The 19,324-nt window shown below is 43.3% G+C and overlaps 1 protein-coding gene across 1 annotated transcript in view; it reads left to right on the top strand.

Moving 5' to 3' along the window:
* Window positions 1-19,324, top strand: part of HUNK (hormonally up-regulated Neu-associated kinase) — a 193,908-nt gene that overhangs the window by 52,841 nt on the left and 121,743 nt on the right. The window contains exon 2 of the mRNA XM_006886755.1: window positions 18,288-18,580. Coding sequence (XP_006886817.1) covers window positions 18,288-18,580 — 293 coding nt within the window. The remainder of the gene's footprint in view (window positions 1-18,287; window positions 18,581-19,324) is intronic.

The raw sequence follows: 19,324 nt of genomic DNA, 5'->3' as shown, positions 1-19,324 counted from the left end.
CCCTAGTCTTAAAACTGATATTCTTGCTCTTCTTTAGCATTTTAAAGACGTGCTAAATCTGCTTGACAGTGGATTTTCCTAATATAATACGTCTTTTGATTTCTTGACTTCTGCTACCATGGATGATGTTTGTAGATCCAAATAAAATGAAAATGTTGACAACATCAATCTTTTCGCTATCTGACATTTCGCTATTGGCCCATTGATGAAGATTTCTGTTTTCTTGATGTTGAAATGTAATCCATATTAAAAGCTATAGTCTTTGATTCTCTTCAATATGTGCTCCAAGACTTTTTATTCTTCTGTAAGCAAGGTTGTATTATCTGCATAAGGTAGGTGGCTGATGAGTCTTCCCCAAATCCTGATGCCGTGTTTTTCTTTATAAAGTCTAAACTCTTGAATGATTTGCTTAGCATCAAGATTGAATTGGTATAGAATGAAGTTATATTTAGAACATTATGATTATAAAAATATTTTTTTTAAAAAGGAAGATTGAATAAGTATGGAGAAAAAATAGAACCCTGATGTACACCTTTTCTGATTTTAAACCATGCAGTGGTCCCTTGTTCTGTTTGGACAGTTGTTTCTTGGTCTATTTATAGATATCTCATGAGCACAGTTAAATGTTCTGGGACTCCCATTCTTCTCAATACTATCCATAATTTACTATGATCTGCACAGCCAATGCTTTTGCATAATCAATAAACACAAGTAAACATATTTTTGGTATTCTCTGCTTTCAGCCAGCATCCATCTGACATTTGTAATGATGTCTCTCATTCTCATTAAGGTCCTAATAATTTAAAGCAGGATGTATTAGTAAGTTAAAGGTTGTCAAGAAGGCTGTCTTATTAGGTGGTCTGTGCGGCTGCTTATGGGGAGTATGTCTGAGCCTTGTGGTAAACAGCTTGTGGCTGGCTTCCCAGAGCTGAGCTTAGCCTGTTTTAGCAGCACTAGATAACTGAATGTCTTGTCAGAAATGACTCATAGCTGACCCTCCAGCGGGTTTCCAGTGTTGTAAATCACATGAGAGTAGACTGCCTGGCTTTTATGTCCCTCCAAAACACGTGCCTGTAATGATTGATGTAAGGGAGTGAAGACAGCCTAATGGATAGAAAGTTGTGCTGCTACCCCAAAGGCAACTGATTTGAATCTACCAGTTGAGCTAGTTGAGTTGAATGATGTAATGTTGAAGTTTTGTAACTTTTATGATTCAATAAACCAAGCAGTTGTAAAAAAATTAAGGGTGCAGTGTAACAACCCTTACTCCCATTACAGCCCTGAAAGATAAGAAGTAAGGAGAGTTTCCTTGGGGTATGACCTGTATCACCTTTTATCTTATAGAGAGATAATAGGAGAGAGAAGTGAGCAGGTTGGGGGTGGGTCTCAGGGGCTATGCTGACCTCAGGACCACCAAGAGGAGTTTCCTGGAGTAGACTGTATCTGTATGGACTCAGGTTCCCTGTTCTGGGAAGCTCCTTGACACTGCAGAGGACCAATCATATGAAAGTCTCCTAGGATGTCAGGTCTGCAGATGCTGAAGGAAACAAGGGTTTTCTTCCAGAATCTACATAGAGGGAACATCTTCCTCTAGAAGCAGCACTCTGAATTTGGACTTCTGGCCTCTTAAACTATAAGAGAATAAATATTTGTTAAAACCTTCCATGTAGTGTTTTTGTTACAGCAGCACTGGATAACCAAATTAATAGTCAAAACAATAGTCAAGAAAGGTTACCATTGTCCTGACCCTGATGGAACTTTAGCATAAGTTCTCAACTTTCATCTCTGCAACAATGCTGTAAACTACACTTAGTTTTTTAAAATTAATTGTCATCTTGTGAATCAGAATTAATGAGTATTTGAGACAATTGAACACTCAGTTTTTTAGCCAGTGTGTTTAGCAGTGGATTTTAGGGGCCACACGTCATGGGGAATACCAAGTAAGTGAAATATAAACCTTGTATATGCTTCAAAGAGCTGGACTAGGGGTGATAGAAGGAGAGTTGATGACCTTGAGCTTTGGTGCTGGAGAAGAGTATTGAATATACCATGGACTGCTGGGAGTACAAATAAGTTTGTCCTGGAGAGGGTGAAGCCAGGCTGTTCCTTGGAGGCAAGAATTCTGAAGCTTCATGTGACATACTTTGGACACGTTACAGGGAGGGACCAGTCCTTGGAGAAGGACGTCATGCTTGAGAGGGTGGAGGGACAGTGTAGGAGAAGAAGACCCTCGATGAGATGGATTGACTCTGTCACTGGGGTAATGTGGATAGGCATTTCGGAGACAATGAGATTGGCACAGGATAGAGCAGGGTTTAGGGCTGTTGTACATAGGGTCACTATGAGTCGCAAGCGACATGATGGCATATAACAACAAAAACAGCAACATATTCAAACTCATTGCCATCAAGTTGAAAGTGACTCATAGCTGTCCATCCAGTGGATTTTCAGAGGCTATAAATCATAAGGGAGGAAATGGATTATCTTTCCTTCAAGGAGCCGCATTGTTGTTGTTGTTGTTGTTGTTAGGTGCTGTTGAATGGGGTATGACCCAGTATGACTCCAAGAACAAAAGATCTGAACCCTGTCCAATCCTATGCCATCCTCACACTTTCTGACACACTAGAGCCCATTGTGATAGTCCACCTGGTTGAGGGTCTTCCTCTCCTTTGCTGACTCTGCCTTTCTGAGCATTATGTCTCTTTCCAAGGAACAGACCCTTCTAAGCAACATGCCTGAAGTATGTGAGGTGAAACCTGATCATCTTTGCTTCCAAAGAGCACTCTGGCTGCACCCTATCCAAGACATATCTGTTTGTTCTCTTGCCCATCCATGAGATGTTCAGTGCTCTTGTCCAATACCACAGCTCAAAGGCATCAGTTCTTCTTTCATCCTTCGTCATTGTCCAGCTCTCAGATGCATAGCAAGTGATTGGAAAGACCATGGCCTGAATCAGACACACCTTAGTCCTCAAACTGACATCATTACTCCTCAATAATTTGAAGAGATCTTTAATTGCAGACTTTCCCAGTGCAGTACATTTCCTGATTTCCTGATAGCTGCTACCAAGGGTGTTAGTTGTGGATCCAAGTAAGAAGAAGCTGATGACAGTTTCAGTCTTTTCTCCATCCATTATGATGTATGTTGGTCCAGTGGTAAGAATTAAGTTTTCTTGACATTGAGATGCAATCCATATTAAAGGCTGTATTCTTTGATCTTCTTCAACAAGTGCTTCAGACTTTCCTCAATTTCAGCAAGCCAGGTTGTCATCTGCATAACACAGGTTACTGATGAGTCTCTCTCTGACCCTGATGCCACATAGAGTCCAGCTTCTTGAATAATTGCTCAGCATACAGATTGAATTGTACGGAGAGAGAATAAAACCCCAACACACTCCCTTCTTTGTTTTAAACCATGTAGTGTTCCTTTGCTCTGTTTGTACAGCAGCCTTCTAGTGTAGGATAGGTTTTGCATGAGCACAGTTAAGTGCTCAGGGATTCCCATTCTTCTCAATGTCTACCTCAACTTGTTACGATCCACCAGTCATATGCCTTTACATAGTCAATAAAGTGTAAATAGACAAGGAGCCACAGGGAGGGGCCTTAAATTGCCAGAGAGGTGCTGCTTTTGGGTTAACTGTGCAACTCCCTAAAGACAATGACACTAGTGTGCCCTAAAGGAAATGTAGTCTCAAAAAAAGAAAGAAAAAAGACAAGTATCTTTGAAGTCACTTTGGCTTAACCATATGAGTTAGAGCAGAACTGTGCTCCACAGGATTTTCAAGGATTTTTTAAAAAATAGATTGCCATGCCTTTCGTCTTGAAGTTCTTTTGGGCAGCCTTGACCTTCCAACCATTTTGTTAGCAGTTACTTATCTTAATCACTGGCATTACACAGGCACTATAGATATGGTCATCAAAATTTTGTTATTTTTCTGTAATTTCTGTTATTTTTTTTTGGTAATTTTCTGTCATTGAACTGGACCTTATGATTCTCCCAAAACCAGAGAGATAATATCTTAGTATTATTACTTTGAATTAGTGTTTCATGGCCCCTCAGTGGCATAAGGGCATGAGTGGTAGACTTCTTCCCTTTCTTGCTGGAAACTGAGGTTTGAGTCCTCGATAGTGCCCCTCTCATACAGTTACCATTTGTCAGACACTGAGGGCATGGTTGTTGCTATGATGCTGACCAGGTTTCAGTGGAGCCTCCAGACTAAGGTGGAGCAGGAAGCAATTCCTGTCAATTTACTTCCAAAACCCAACCAGTGACAACTCTATGACATCTAATGACCTGCAGCTTGATCGTGGGAATGATAAAGGACTGGACAGCATCTTGCTACGCTCTGCGTGGGGTTACCATGGGTTGGAGGGTTAACTCAAAGGCAGCTAACAACAACAAAATCCCTTTAAGCTTCCTGGGATTTGGTATATCCGGCTGGGCTAAGACTTTAGCATGACTTCAGGGGTACTTTCATCCTTGCAAATAATAAATACATTTTGACAGTGAAGGAAGGAAGGGGGCACATTTTAACTCAGCGGATTCTAATAAGAATTTCAACAATTAGTTGCGTCGCTGCTGCCTGCTTATGTGCAGTTCCCCTGTCTCAGACTTTTGTGCTTTGCATTTTTTGTGCTTTGCAGAAGCCAGTTTCTAGTTTCCTAACAGCAGGATGTTTCCAGGGTGGCAGGACGTGATTTGCTTACTGAATCCGAGCTGGCGTCAGGTAGAGAGAATCCCAGGAAAGTGGCTTCGGAACTCCATGGGTGGGCGGGGGAGGGTAACCCCACTCTGGATGCAAACCAGACTTTTTCCCCATCTAAACCAGAGCCAAGCCCTTTGCCATTATCCACCTCTGGGTTCCACTATTGTGGCCAACCAAGATCAATCTTGATGAGCTCTGTTGTTTAAACTGGGGAAGGAAACTTTTTACCCTCAATTACAAAAAGACAGATTTTAGCAGTGCATCAGCGGGAGGTGGCCGGCGGGGAGCCAGGGGTTAGAAGCAGCCTGCTCTGCTACATAAATAGCAGCAATTAATAGGCCCCTGTAAAAGACAGCGTGATATGTGTTTGCTGGCCAGCCCTCATTCTCTCGGTGAATTGCAGCAACACTGAAATGAATTCTAACCCCAGAAAAGGGTATTTTCTGCTTTCTGTTAAATAAGTATCATCCACACAGGAGCACGTTCCACCCCGATGCATTTACACACATCCTTTCTTTGGAAGAAAGGCGTGAAACCAATTTATTTTCACATTTTCCTACTGGGTCATGCTAATCGCCACAGTTCTTAGCCCTTTTACATTGAACTCAGGCTTGGGCGAGAGCCTGGAGCCCTGGATCTACAGCTTCTGTGCCGTTTCTTTCTTTCTTTCTTTGTGGGTCTTCCCCTTAAACCTCTTCTTGCTAAATTGATTTCATCCAAGGTTGCCACTCGGATTTTATTTTTAGAATGAGATTTTCAATACACATTATTCTATCATTATTAAGAAGTGTCATAATGGAATCGTTAATGGAATCATGCTTCTTCCAACTGCAGTTGGATTCAAACATCCGTGCACCTGTGTGCATGCGCTCATTCATTCAGCCGGTGTTTGTTAGTGACGTCAGTGTTGGCTTTTTGTTGTGCACACTGACATTATAGTCCTGCCCTCTTGGAGTTACCTGGGGCTGGACAAATTCTATACTGGTGAGTCCATTCTAAATCAGTAAACCCTGTAGGATTTAAATGGTGCAAAGGAGAAAAATAGAATAAGGAGATTGTAACAGGGGCAATGAAAATTCTAGGGGCAGTGGTAGAATTCTCAACCTTCAGGTAGGAGACCCAGGTTTGATTCCCAGCCAGGGCGCTCCAGGGGAGGCTACAACTAATCTGTTGGTGAAAACTTTAGTATTACAGTGCTACTGAATAGATTTCAGTGCAGCTTCCAGACCAAGCCAGGGTAATAAGATAGGCCTAGAGATTGATTTCTGGAAATCAGCAAGTGAACATGCCACAGTGGAGTGATCTGAACTGAACATGGGGATGTGCAGGACCCTGCAGTGTTTCACACTTGTGCACAGGGTCCCAGAGTCAAGTGAGGGCAGCGAGCAACAATGGCAAAGGGGAGTGAGGCAAAGAGCACTTTCTCTGAGACGCTAGGATTTCAGTAGCATTTTGGGGTTTGGGGGGTGAGCTTAGGGCTCTCTGGGTAGAGCACATTTGAGCAGGGGGATGAGCTAGTGCCAGGTCCCAGTACTGGGAACGTGGAGACAGGTGTGGCACGTCTAAGGAATGGTGAGGAGGCAGGTTCGGTGCTGAGAGGAAGAGGGGAGGGGACAAGGTGTACAATGTGAAGAGGGCTTTGTGTACAACTTTGGCTGTATTTCTGAAAGAAACAGGGAATTCAGATCCTTGTGATGCTCTTACTTTTGGGGGGCTCACCTGTGCCCCTAGGTGAGCTGATCTAGAGAAGTTAATAGATAAGAGGGATAATGTTATCTCTCGTAGGGGCAAACCCAGATATAGATGTTGAGGTGGAGGGGTTCGGGGAGCACAAGTCGGTAGGTGATAATGATGAGGTCCCCCAACAACCTATTTTAACACTGGCCACGTGATTTCTTCGTATGGGATTATACCAAGCTTTTTGCCAGAGTTTAGAACATGAGATACTGCTTTCTGCAGCAGATGACTGGACAGTTACATGGCAAGCAGGTGATGGCGTTCCTCTGCTTTAACTTGGCAGTGGTCCTCAGTTTTTGTCTCTGCTCTGACTCACGCTGAGCACTGTATCAGGTCTACCCTGTGTCCCGCTACTCCTATCCTGTCTCTAGAGTTCACACTTAGCATAATTCCCATGTGGACTCCACAGTGGAGTCCACCGCACACACGTTTGGGGAAGGGCCTGGCCTTCTATTCCACCTGTTTCATTCTTCTCCTCCTCGTCCTTTAACTCCCTGCATTGATGTCCCTTAACTCAGCATACATTTATTTTGCTCCTTCTTTTCCTGACACTGTTCTGTGCACTGAGCATTGTAAAGGGGATGACCACTGAAACTGGAATTCTAGAGAATGTTTTACAAAAAGTGTGACCCTTTAATACATACGAGAAAGGCCCAGCAGGACAGAGCCTAGCGTCTGAGCAGAATTTTTTTTTTTGATGAGCGAGAAAAGTCTTGTAGCAAGGGGAGCTATGGTGAGAAACAGAGGAGGGTAAGAGGATTTTATGAGGTTGCTAGGTGATTCAGATAGTAAACAGGCTCCGCCACTACCCAAGAGCTTGGAAATTTGAGCTCACCTACAAGCAACTCAGAAAAAAAATACCTGGTGATCTGCTGCTGAAAGATCAGCTTTCGAAAACCCTGAGTAAACTCTACTTTGACATATGGAGTGCTGCCATGAATTGGTGGCATAGTCTGTAGGGAGTAAACGCTGCTAAGCCAAACGCGGTGCCTCTCCGGCGGTTCGAGTCCACCAGCGACTCTGAGGGAGAAGGATGGGCCACATCTCCTCCAGTGCAGTTTACCAGAGGGTCAGCGATGGGTCAGTTCCACAGCAGGGAGGGAGTGATAAGAAGGAATGGTTCCTAGTAGGGAGATTGTGAATTCCAGGCAGGGAAGGAGGCTGTGATTAGGCTAACCTGGCAAGTGTCTCTGAGGGAGAGACCTTTCAGCAGAGGAGGTTACATTTTTCCATTATCCTGCCGTGCTCTTCCCTATGGGTCTTGTAATAAGGGTACCGGTGCTACAGCACTAGGGTCCATCCTGCTCCAGCGTGACCTTGTGTTCACTACCTACATCTCTGCAAAAACTCAATTTCCAAGGAAGCTCATGCTCACAGACTCCAGGGTGGAGGACTTAATCATATCTTTTTAGGGGACACAGTTCAACCCCAAAGATCTCCAGTATGCACTTGAAGATCCATGTCTTCTATCACAGTGTACGCTTGGGACCCAAGCCAGTATGTAGTACATTTTAGGTGCATAATAAATGATAAATATTTGTTGAGGGAGGGAAAATCCATTTGAGCCTGCTATTGTTGTTAGATGCGGTCAAGTAGGAACTAACTCATAGCTACCCTCCAGCGACTTCTCAGAGACCGTGAATTTCACAGGAGGGACTTAGCAAATAGTATTTCATAAGAAAAATCGTTCTGGCTAATTTCCATATAAAAAAGAAATTTCATTGATCAGAGCCTCTCATTCCCTGTACATTCTAATCATTTAAAACATAACACTGTTAAAAACACTTTGATTAAGTGTTAACCTCAGGTGATGAACTTACTCAAGAGCTCTTTTGTTACATAGTCTGTATTGTGTTGTGCTGCTAAAGGCCTTGCTTGTGGGGCAGTTTCTTGTCTGGGAGTAATAGCTGCTTTTCAGGAGAAGGACAGAGAGTGTCATCATGTTAAGGAGGAAACTCAGTGGAGCGTTGCTTTGAGCTGGAATCGCCTCGATGGCAGTGAGAGCTTTCATGAACTTGCTAGGACTGTTTGAGGGGAGTTCTGGTGGCCTCCTGGATAGAGTTGTGCTGTAAAGCAAAGGAACATGATTGGAATCCACCAGCTGCTCTGAGGGAGAAGGGTGGACAATCTCCTCCTGTGTGATTTACAACCTCTGACAACCTGCTGGAGCATCAACTATGGGTAGGTTCCAACTTAAAGTTGGTGAGTTTGAGGATTTTTTTTTTTTTAAGAGTGTTGCAAATGCTTCTCCTCAAGGAAGGGGTAGTGGTTTGAGTTCACCCAGATGCACCTCCGAAGAAAGGCCTGGCAAGTCTCCTTTTGAAAAATCAGCTATTGAAAATTCTGCAGAGAACAATTCTTTCTCCTTTATCTAACTTGGGGTCACCATGAGTTGAAATCCCCTAATGGCAGCTTTTTAAAATCTTGCTAAAAGAACAACATACATTGTATAATGTATACATTGTATAATGTATAAAACATGTGCATGTTGTTACCATATTAAAGAGAGCAGCCCCTTTGATCAATATGTTTCTTCCTTTCGGTCATATGGAAGATCCATTTTACATCTGACTTTTCATTTTAGAGTTTGGGTACATCAACAATCCTTGATGTATTTCAGAGTAATGAATTTTAAAGGCAGTGAAGGGTGATCCAGGATGAAGGGATGAATTTAAAATCCTGTTAACTCTGATCCTGTGTAGACAGCCTCAACTAAGTCAATATTTAAAGAAGATGAGAGACCAGACTGATATTAAACCACTGCCTTGGGATTTAAAAGCATCTCTATTCCAGAGAGCCTGTAACATTGTGATTGGCTCAGAATTCAGTTTTAATGTGTAAAAACTGCGGGTTGAGGAATGCTGCATTTTTTTTTTCTTTCTTCGCACAACTAAGCTTGAGTGTTTCTCATCCTCTGTCTGACTGATTCAATGAAAGTAAAGGATAATGGTAATAGGAATGTCCATTTACCGAGCACTTACTAGTGCCAGATAGAGTGTACTAAGTGCTTTATGAACATTATCGTAGGTACCAATTGGTTATGGGAATGTGAGCTATTATTGGGTCTCTATGCTGTTGTACATTTCTCCTTCTAAGTAAAATATGAGAGGAGTTGAGCTGCCAACCTGAAGACATGTGATTCTAATCCACCTGCTGCTCCATGGGAAAAGATGGGCAGTCTCTGGTGTGACCTACAGCCTCACTTAGAGGATCAGCTATGGGTCAGTTCCAACTCAATGGTATACAAGAACAGCAACAACAGTGCATAATGAGGGCATTCTGGGGGTATAATCCATAGGGAGTTGTACTGTTAAATGAAAAGTGGTGCTTTTCTGGCAGTTCAAATCCACCAGAGACAACTTGAGAGACTGGTGGACAATACCCTCATGTGATTTACAGCCTTGGAAACCAGTTGGAGGATCAGCCATGAATTGGTTTTGATTTGATGGCAGTGAATGAGTGTGACTGCATAAGGCATAGTGGAGGAATTCCTTCTGAACAAGCATCCTTTCTTAGCCCTTTTGAATTTCTGAGGAAGGGATTGCTTTAATTTCTTAGAATTGTTCTAAGAGTAGTACCATAAGTGACCAACTAATTCTGGAGGTTAAAGGGAGGTGCTCTGGTGACACAAAGTCGAAAGCACTATTCTACTAACTGAAAGGTCAGTAGTTCAAACCCACCAGCTGGTCCAAAGGAAAACAATGTGGCAGTGAGCATTCATGAAGATTTTTTTCCCTTTCTTTTTTTTTTTAATTTAAATTTATTATTCATTTCAGTAAAAATTTACAGAGACTTTGGATTTCCATTCATTCATTGTTGAACTTTTCTCCCTTCCCAACCCTCCCCCCTAGTACACTACCCTCTTGGAAACGTAAAAGAAAAATTATTTGTTTTACAACCCCTCCCCCCCGATCCACTCCACTATATAGCCTTTGCTCTGGACTCCTATCCTGACAAAAATACCTAATCACATATCCCTTTTAAACAGTTTTCTCCCTCATCTGTTTCAATGAAGTATACATTACTGAACCTATCTTTCTCAGTCTCTCCCCAACCCCAAGGTCAGTCCTGTTTTACAACAGTGGCACCATGCAGTATTTGTCCTTTTGTGACGGAGATACTTCACTCAGTATAATGTCCTCCAGGGTCTCCCATTTTGAATAATATTGCACGAGTTTCTTGTTTTTCAATGCAGTGTAGTATTCCATTGTGTGAATATGCCACAGTTTCTCTATTCATTCGTTTGTTGATGGGCACTTAGGTTGTTTCCAACTCCTTGCTATTGTGAACAAAGCTGCAGTAAACATGGGTGTGCATATATCTTCTTGGATTTCAGTTATGGTCTCTTCAGGGTATATTCCCAGTAGTGGAATTGCTGGGTCTAATGGTATCTTTCTATTTGCAACTTTTTTAAAAAGCACCATACCGCCTGCCACAGTGGTTGCGCCATTTTACACTCCCCAGTTTCTCTACAACCTTGCCAGCATTTGTTGCTTGCTGTTCTGTTAAACTTTGCTATTCTGTCTGGGGTGAGATGGTATCTTATAGTTGTCTTGATTTGCATCTCTCTTAGAGCTAGGGATTTTGAACATTTCTTCGTGTGCTTGTTGGCCATCTGAATGTCTTCTTTGGTGAAGTATCTGTTCATATCCTGTGCCCATTTTTCTCTTGGATTATTTCCCTTTATCTTGTTGTGATCATTCATGAAGATTTACAGCTAGCAGACCCCATGGGGCAGTTCTTCTTTGTCCTGTAAGGTACATATGACCTGGAATTGACTTGATAGCAGTATGTTTGGAGTTGTTTGTTTTGTTTAAAAGTTGAGTCTCAGCTGTGTTGATTTCTTTTGTGAGCCCCTCACCCAGTGTCTGGTGATTGCCAGAAATACATAGTATTTCTTGGTGCTCCTTGGGGTGTGTCTCCCATCCAGGTGTATCTCTGCATCCAATCTGTTCTTCTTATAACCCTGTTTCCAAACGGGATCATATTCACAGGAATGGGGTTAGAGTTTCAACACATACTTGGGGAGAACATAAACTGATGCCTAGCTGGAGTGCTCCTCTTTCCATCCACCTATTATGTCTTTCTTCAGGGTCCCCATTCACTCTTCTTGACTTCATTCTATCTTTGCTAGATCATCCATGTCTCTGTGTTGTTGCTTATAATTCATAGTGACGCCAAGCATAGTGAAATAAAATACTGTTTTCTTTGACACAGTCCTCATGATGGAGATGGGACTGTTGTAAGCTAGTTTGTTTTTTTTTTACTGATTTAGGGAAGTAGGTAGCCAGTCCTTTCTTCCTATTCCTCCTGAGTCTGGAATCTCCCTCAGAACCTGTTCATCTTCACAGCCACAGGCACACCTACACTGACAGGCAAGTGATGGCTGTGTAAGGAGGTGCAGTGACAGTGGTGCACTGGAGATCTCAGCCCTCTTTGCTGGCTTTGTAAGGCCGGAAGAGAATCACTATTAGCATCAGAAGTCCAAGAAAGATTCTTCTGAAGAGGAGGACAGACATACTTTCTCTCTTCCAACTTTTTACCAATTCTGACACCAGCTGTTCATCCATGGCACTATCTTATTCTCTGTTGGGTTTGGCAATTCATTATGTTGACCACACGGACAAAATGATTATTGAGTTTATTAGGGAAGGAACAGGTTATATATAATTCAGGATCAGGAACAACTCAGGATACAGTTCTTTGGTGTACACACTGGTAGTCCTCTCCTTTGCCTTTGGCCCCACTGGGCTCTTGAGCTAGCTTGGACACTGTCCTACACAAGCAAGGGTTAGAAAATTTCTTTAGCTCCACCAATTAGTGCCCAGAGACACCCTACTCCACCAATAAACCTTGGCTTGAAAGGTGTTTAGTTCTTTGACTCTGTGAGTCAGCAAGCCTAGTTCCTCCATCAAGTGCACAGAGATCCCCACTCTACCAGCAAGCCTTCTTCCTGAGAGCCCTGAACTCTCTCTCCATGGGCCAGGAAACCCAATATACTATCCATTGTTGGTGTCCTGGTCCTATTGCCATCATTTTTCTGTTGCTGCTTCTGTCTGGCTTGTGTCATCTGCAGTGTTACAGCCTTTAATCTCTGGCTCTTGAATTCTCTGCATAGGGATCCCAGGTCCGAAGGGTACACTCTTCTTCTTGGTGATGGTGAAATATCCATTCACTCTGACACTGACTCGCTTGCTCTTTTTCTGGTAAGCCTATTGGGATAGCAAAATGGACTGCATTAGGTTTCCATACATCTTATGTGCATGATCCTAATCCACAGGGGTTTATGTTTGTAGACCTAACTTGCATTCCTAGCAGCAGTTAAATCTTTTTGATGGGCCACATGACTGTCCTGCTCAGTCGCTGTGTGGGAGTCACAAAGACTGACTACAAGGGCCTTCTGCACTGTTGGTACATTCACTTGGACTCAAATATGAGTGTCCCGTGTAAACGGTGAGAACTCTATTACTGAACCACCAATGCCTTCCTTCCCCATCTTTAATGACCTCTAAGACTTTATTTGCTCCAGAAAGTCAAGGACTGCAGCCTTCAGTGTGGATTGAAGCTCAACATAAAGACAACAAAGATTCTCACCACTGGGCCAATTGGCCTCATCATAATAGACGGAGAAGAGATTGGGGCTGTTAACAACTTCAGTATACTTGGCTCCATGATCAACACTCTTGGTACCAATAGTCAGGAAATCAAAAGACAAATTGCATTGGGAAAGTCTGCTGTCAGGATGTCTCCAGAGGATTTTGGAGCAATAATGTCAGTCTAGAGACTAAGGTGCGTTTGACCCAAGCCATGGCCTTCACAATTACTTGGTATACATCAGAGAACTGGACGATGAATAAGGATGACAGAAGAAAAATTGATGCCTTTGAGTTGTGTTGCTGGAGAAGAGTCTTGAACATACTGTGGACTGCCAGGAGAACAGATCTGGCCTGTAGAGGGTGAAACCAAGCTGCTCCTTGGAGGAAAGGAATTTGAAGCTCTGTCTTATGTACAGGCATGTGGCTTGGAGGGACCAGTTCTTGTAGAAAGACATCATGCTCAGAAGGGTGGAAGGACAGCGCAGGAGACGATGATTTAGATTGACACAGTAACTGGAGTAATGGGGGTAGGTGTGTCAGAGACAGTGAGATTGGCTCAGGCTAGAGCAGAGTTCAGAGCTGTTGTACGTAGGGTTGGGTCTCTATGAGTCTCAAGCGACCTGATGGCACACAACAACATAACAATGATGCTTCTTTGAGGAGTAGTTCAGTCTGGCTGTCCAAGTCTTGGCATCACTCATAACTCAGCCCATGTTATCAAGCATCTTTCCCTAGTCCCCTATTGTATCAAAAGGCGTTACTGTCAGGTTGGAGCTGACTGATAGCACAGGAACGGCTTGCCCATCTTTCTCCCAGAGCTGCTGGTGGGTTTGAACCTCCGGGAAGGTGCCATGTTGGGGTAGTCACACAGCGCTGTGCAGATTGAAACCCCAGAGCTCGCTTAATGGAACATGCTAATTGTGCTTCTTTTACTGACATTTGGTTGTGGTTTCAATTTTTTTTTTAAAGGAAGAGTTTTTTTTCCCCAAAGTCTCATGACTGAAACAGTTTTAACTTTTCAGCTGGACTTTATTCACCTTGGTAGAATTAGAACTTCTTTGGGAATCTTGGAAAACAAAGCACCCTTTGCCCATCATGGATGGATTACCAATTCCAGTGCATTTGTCACAGCTGGAGTTGATTCAGTGATTTGGTGAATGAAGAAGAGCATTCTAGTGTCAGTATTATCAACACAGGATATATGCTTTAGGGGATGAGCTTGAAGCTGGTGTTTGAATTGGAGACAACATGGTAGGAACTACCCCAAAGAAAAACCCAAAAGTTAAGTGTCAGTGGGGTTTATTGAGTGAGAAACCATATGGAGAGGGAGCTTGGATTTACAGTTACAACATCCTTTTAAATTTAGTTGGGTAGCATCTCACCCTTTGGCTTGGTTAGTTGGTCTTGTTCTGTGCCATTGAGTCAAAACTGACTCATAACTGACACTCTAGCGGGTTTTCAGAGGCTGTGGATCAACCAGGAGGAGTTTGCCCATTTTTTCTCCTGCAGATCAGCTGATGGGTTCAAGCGATGTGCCTTTGGCTTGACAGTGAACTGCTTACCACTAGGCCACCAGAGTTTCCTTTGGTTGGTTAACCACATATAATTTTCCTTTTGTTTTGGGAGCAGTAATAGGAGTAGAATCCACTTCCTAAACAACATGCCTCCAGAAACTCCATGAACTTTGATAAATGTTGATGATTATAGAAAGACTTCAGGCCTTTTGTTCGTAGGGTCACTTTAAGTCATGCTTGACTCAAAGGCAATCAACAACAATTACTGAATTGTTGAACAACATTCACTAATTGAATGCTAAACTGACTTACCTTGATTGATGAGTATTACTAACTCTTGCTTTTAATGTTTTAGTTTGGAGTCTGCATTTTTGTGACTGGCTTTAGGACTCATTGTCATTTGGCTCTTGGCTCAAGGAACCCATTTTCATTCTTGCCTTTATAAACATTGTTAATACAGATTCGTGGTTTTCACTGAGAGGCACTTTCTCAAAGCTCAGTAACTTTTGCAGAATTTGTGACTAGGGAGCCTGGTGTCTAGAACCCTGGTAGGGAGTTGTGTTCCTAACCCAAAGACTGTGCCTCTTCCACAGTTTGAATCCAACAGTGTCACCAGGAAGGAAGATGAGCAATGTCCTCCCATGCAGTTTATAGCCTCAGAAACCCATTCATTGGAGGATCAGCTATGAGTTGGTTCGCAGTTGACAGCAATGAGCATGTTTGAGTTGTGGCTAGGAGGACAAGTGAGGGGACCAAGAGGCCATAAACCAGGCTTTTCTCCATGGAAAGTCTGGAAGACTGCCCAAGCCCAGACTTGACTAAAGTGAGGCTGTGGGCTGGAACCACCTGGGCTGGCCTGTTTGCTCAGTGCCTAGGAATCATTGCTTCAGCTCCTAACCTTGTGTGAAGAGAGAAGGGCTTGGAAACAAAGAGTTTACTCAAAAGTAGCAAGGTACAGGGAGAAACCATCCCTCAGAAAGTACCTGGCATGTTGAAGCTAATTGCTAATTTGTGGTTGTGATGTCATGGCGGGAATGGAACATCCTCTTCTCCTTTCTGTTGGGACAGGCCTGCATTGTGTGGACGCTGCCTGCCCATGCCTGACGCTTCCCACGAGGCCTCGCATGTGACAAGGCTCTAGGAGGTTCCAGCCCTGGCACAGGCATTCTCAGTGCTGCAGAGGGAGCCTGGGCCACCTACGGATATGGGCAGAGCAGAGGGAAGGGTGAGAGTTCAATAGGAATTGTCAGAAGGCCTGTAAGTGCAGTGAAGGGGAAGAATCAGGAAGGAGGGAGACAGAGGCCACAGATGACAGAGGCTTTAGTCATGATTTCTGAGGAAGAGCTAATGATGTCTGAGAAGTATGTTCTTAGAGGAACAACCTCAGTTACCTTGATTCATTTCTTTTTCCCACATAAAAGAGCTATGGGTTAGTTTCCACTTGTTGCTGTAGCAAGTAGACTTGATTGTGTAAAACGAGAAGGATGTATTACTCTGCAGCTTTGAAGGTCAGGCACCTTAGAAGTTTTAAAGCAATGTATTGGTAGGACTGTGCTGCCTCTGTGAGTGATAAGGGGGCACTCTTTTCCTGGTCCCTTAGAGTTTCTGGTCAGGCTTTCCTTGGCTGAATCACTCCAATCTCTAATTCCCTCTTCACATGTCCTTCTCTGAGCCTCTGTCTCTCTTATAAGGACACTTGTGGTTGCAAATAGGGCCTCCAGAAGGTATTCAGAGGCAGTTGAATTGCACAGGAGAAGACTGCCCTTCTATCTGCCATAGAGCACCTGGTGGATTTGATCTCCATGACTTTAGGATTGCAGTGCAGCTCCTTATTACAGCTCCTAGGCCACAGAGCTCTCTAAAAAGGGCATACTTAGATCTCTGTCTTTCTCTCTCTCTCTCTCTCTCTCACACACACACACACACACACAGAGAGAGAGACACACACATTGCCTTTGAGTCATTTCCAATTCGTAGTGACCCTACAGGACAGAGTAGACCTGGCCTATAGGGTCTCCAAGGCTGTAAATCTTTGGAAAAACAGTGTCACTTCTTTCTCATAATTCAGGATAATCTCATCTCAAGATCTTTAACCCTATCACATCTACAAAGGCTCTTTTCCAAACAAGAGCACATTATTAATTGCTAAGGATTAGATTTGATATCTCCGGTGGCCATTGTTCCAACCGACTACATACAATCAAAGAGCTAAATAAATTATCCTAACGTAATTGTGTGATCTGATAAAAGGAGCAAATCGCCTTACAGTTGAGCATTTAGGTTGTTTATTTTTGGTATCTTAAGAATTTCATTGCCAAAGGATGTAATTTTTAAAAATGCAGCATAGAGTCAAGCAGAGACAGAGCCTAATTGTGTTTGTCAGCATTTCCCTTGCATATACATAAACAGACACACACATCTACTGCTTGCTTATCTGTTAAGTTTGCTGTGTTGTGGTGGCATGCTACTGTTAAACTAGAAGCTATGCCAGTGGTATTTCAGATGCTAGCAGGGTCACTCGGGGTGACAGGTTTCCGTGGTGCTTCTAGACAAAGTGACTACGAAGCAGGACTGGCCATCTACTTCTGATAATAGCCAGTGAAAACCTATGCATTATACCAGGTTGGAGAAGTTAAAACCCAAGCTCACTGTTGTTGATTGTGACTCTAAAGTATAAATGCTCCATAGAGTTTCCAAGGCTGTAAATAATTACAGAAGTAAGCTGCCTCTTTTTCTTCCATGGAGCAGCTGGTGGTTTCAAATCATCATCTTTTTGATTAGCAGTCAAGCACTTTGGCCACTGTGTGACCAGGGCTGGAAGACACTCACAATATACAGTGGCCACGGTAATGGTCTTGATAATACCAAACATGGCCAAGACAGTGCAGGACTGGCGGTGTTTTGTTCTGTCGTGGATGGGGTTGCCAGAGCTGGAGTTGATTCAGTGGAAATGAACAATGATAACAGTTTATCAGAGGAGGTAAATATTCAGAGACAGAGGCATCCTAGTGTGTTCTAGAGCAGAGAAACGACCAGGGATGTGGCACTTCGGGACACTAAATTTCCAGCCGCCTAGCCCAGGAGTAAAGCTGGAGCAAGGTTTGGCTGCTTTCAGGAGAGGGGACCTGGTGGACAGGACCAGAACTGGATAGGATGGCGGTGATTCTTGAGAGCAAGTAGTTGAGACTCTGCTCCAGCAAGACGTGGTGTCTTCCTGACTTCCTGAGACCCAAGCTTGAAATGAATCCTTTGCTGTTCTTGCCACATAACCTTTCAAACTTGCTTAAATATATTTTCTTTCTCCTACTAATTGAATCTTTTGATTCCCCCCAAAAAAGAATTTATTCTTCTACCCCCCCCTTTTTTTTTTTTGCCTTAAAAGAACAAAACAAAAATCACAATTAAAAGACTGTTGTCATATGTAGCTTCTGACTTCTGGCAGCTCTGGACGTTGTAGAGAACTGTGCTCCAGAGAGTTTTCAAAGTCTGATTTTTCAGAATCAGAGTTTTCAAAATCAGATCGTGGAGCCTTTTTTTCAAAGCGCCTCCAGGTGACTTCCAGCCTCCAGCCTTTTCGTTAGCAGCTGAGTGTTTAACTGTGCTGTGCAATTTAATTAGCTTTTTCTCCTAAGGCAGAGATATTGCTGTGTATTCTCTTAGGGTTCTTATTAGCAGTCAAGTAATGACCTTTGTCTGCACTGTCTGCTAAGAGCCTTGCTGTTGGTTTCTCCTTAGGTGGCCATCAAAGTCATTGACAAGAAGAGAGCCAAAAAGGACACCTATGTCACCAAAAACCTGCGGCGTGAGGGACAGATCCAGCAAATGATTCGTCACCCCAACATCACTCAGCTCCTCGATATCTTAGAGACTGAAAACAGCTACTACCTGGTCATGGAGCTGTGTCCCGGGGGCAACCTGATGCATAAGATCTATGAGAAGAAGAGGCTGGAGGAGTCAGAAGCCCGCAGATACATCCGGCAGCTCATCTCTGCAGTGGAGCATCTGCACCGGGCCGGGGTGGTCCACAGGTAAGGCCCCCCACTGGTGGTGCTGGGTTCTGAGTAACTGAAGCGTGCTTCACAGTTCTGTGCTTGTGGACATGTTTTGGCGGTTGATGCTGGAGTGTGGGTTCAGAGGGCTGAGTCAGGAACTAGACTGCCTGAGTTTGCATCCTGGCAGACTTTAATAGCTGTATAATCTGTGCTGTGGCAAGTTACTTAACATCTCTGAATCTTGACCTCTTAATATTTCTCTTCTAATTCTATAAAATGGGATTCAGAATGATACTTGGTGTAAATGAGAGTAAATAAATTAACATATACATCTTAGTTTCCTAGTGTTGCTGTAGCACAAATACCTCAAGTTGATGACTTTGAAGAACAGAAATTTATGTTCTCACAGTTTTAGAGGCTGTGAGGATCCAGACCAGACTCGTGGCCATGTCAGTTTTCCCCTTGTCAGTAGCCCTGGGCTTTGTGAAGGCATGACGTTGATGCTCGTGCTGTCTGCATGCATGCCTCGCTGTCTAGACTGCTCTTCATGTCACTCAGAAGCGATTAGAATGAGGATCTCCCAAACAGACTTGCTGATTCTTCTCACAGTCCATGGTATATTCAATTTTCCTTGCCAACTCGACAATTCAAATATGTCAGTTCTTCTCCAGTGTTCCTTTCTCATTGTCCAACTTTTGCGTGGATATGAGTTGTTGTTGTTATGTGCCGTCGAGTCGCCTGTGACTCATAGCGACCCTATGTACAACAGCCCTAAACTCC

Source organism: Elephantulus edwardii, unplaced genomic scaffold (assembly GCF_000299155.1).
Source record: "Elephantulus edwardii isolate Elephantulus edwardi_28Jun2011 unplaced genomic scaffold, EleEdw1.0 scaffold00051, whole genome shotgun sequence".
NCBI lineage: Eukaryota > Metazoa > Chordata > Mammalia > Macroscelidea > Macroscelididae > Elephantulus > Elephantulus edwardii.
The sequence above is the reverse complement of the archived record's forward strand: the minus strand, read 5'-3'. Positions and strand labels throughout refer to the sequence as shown.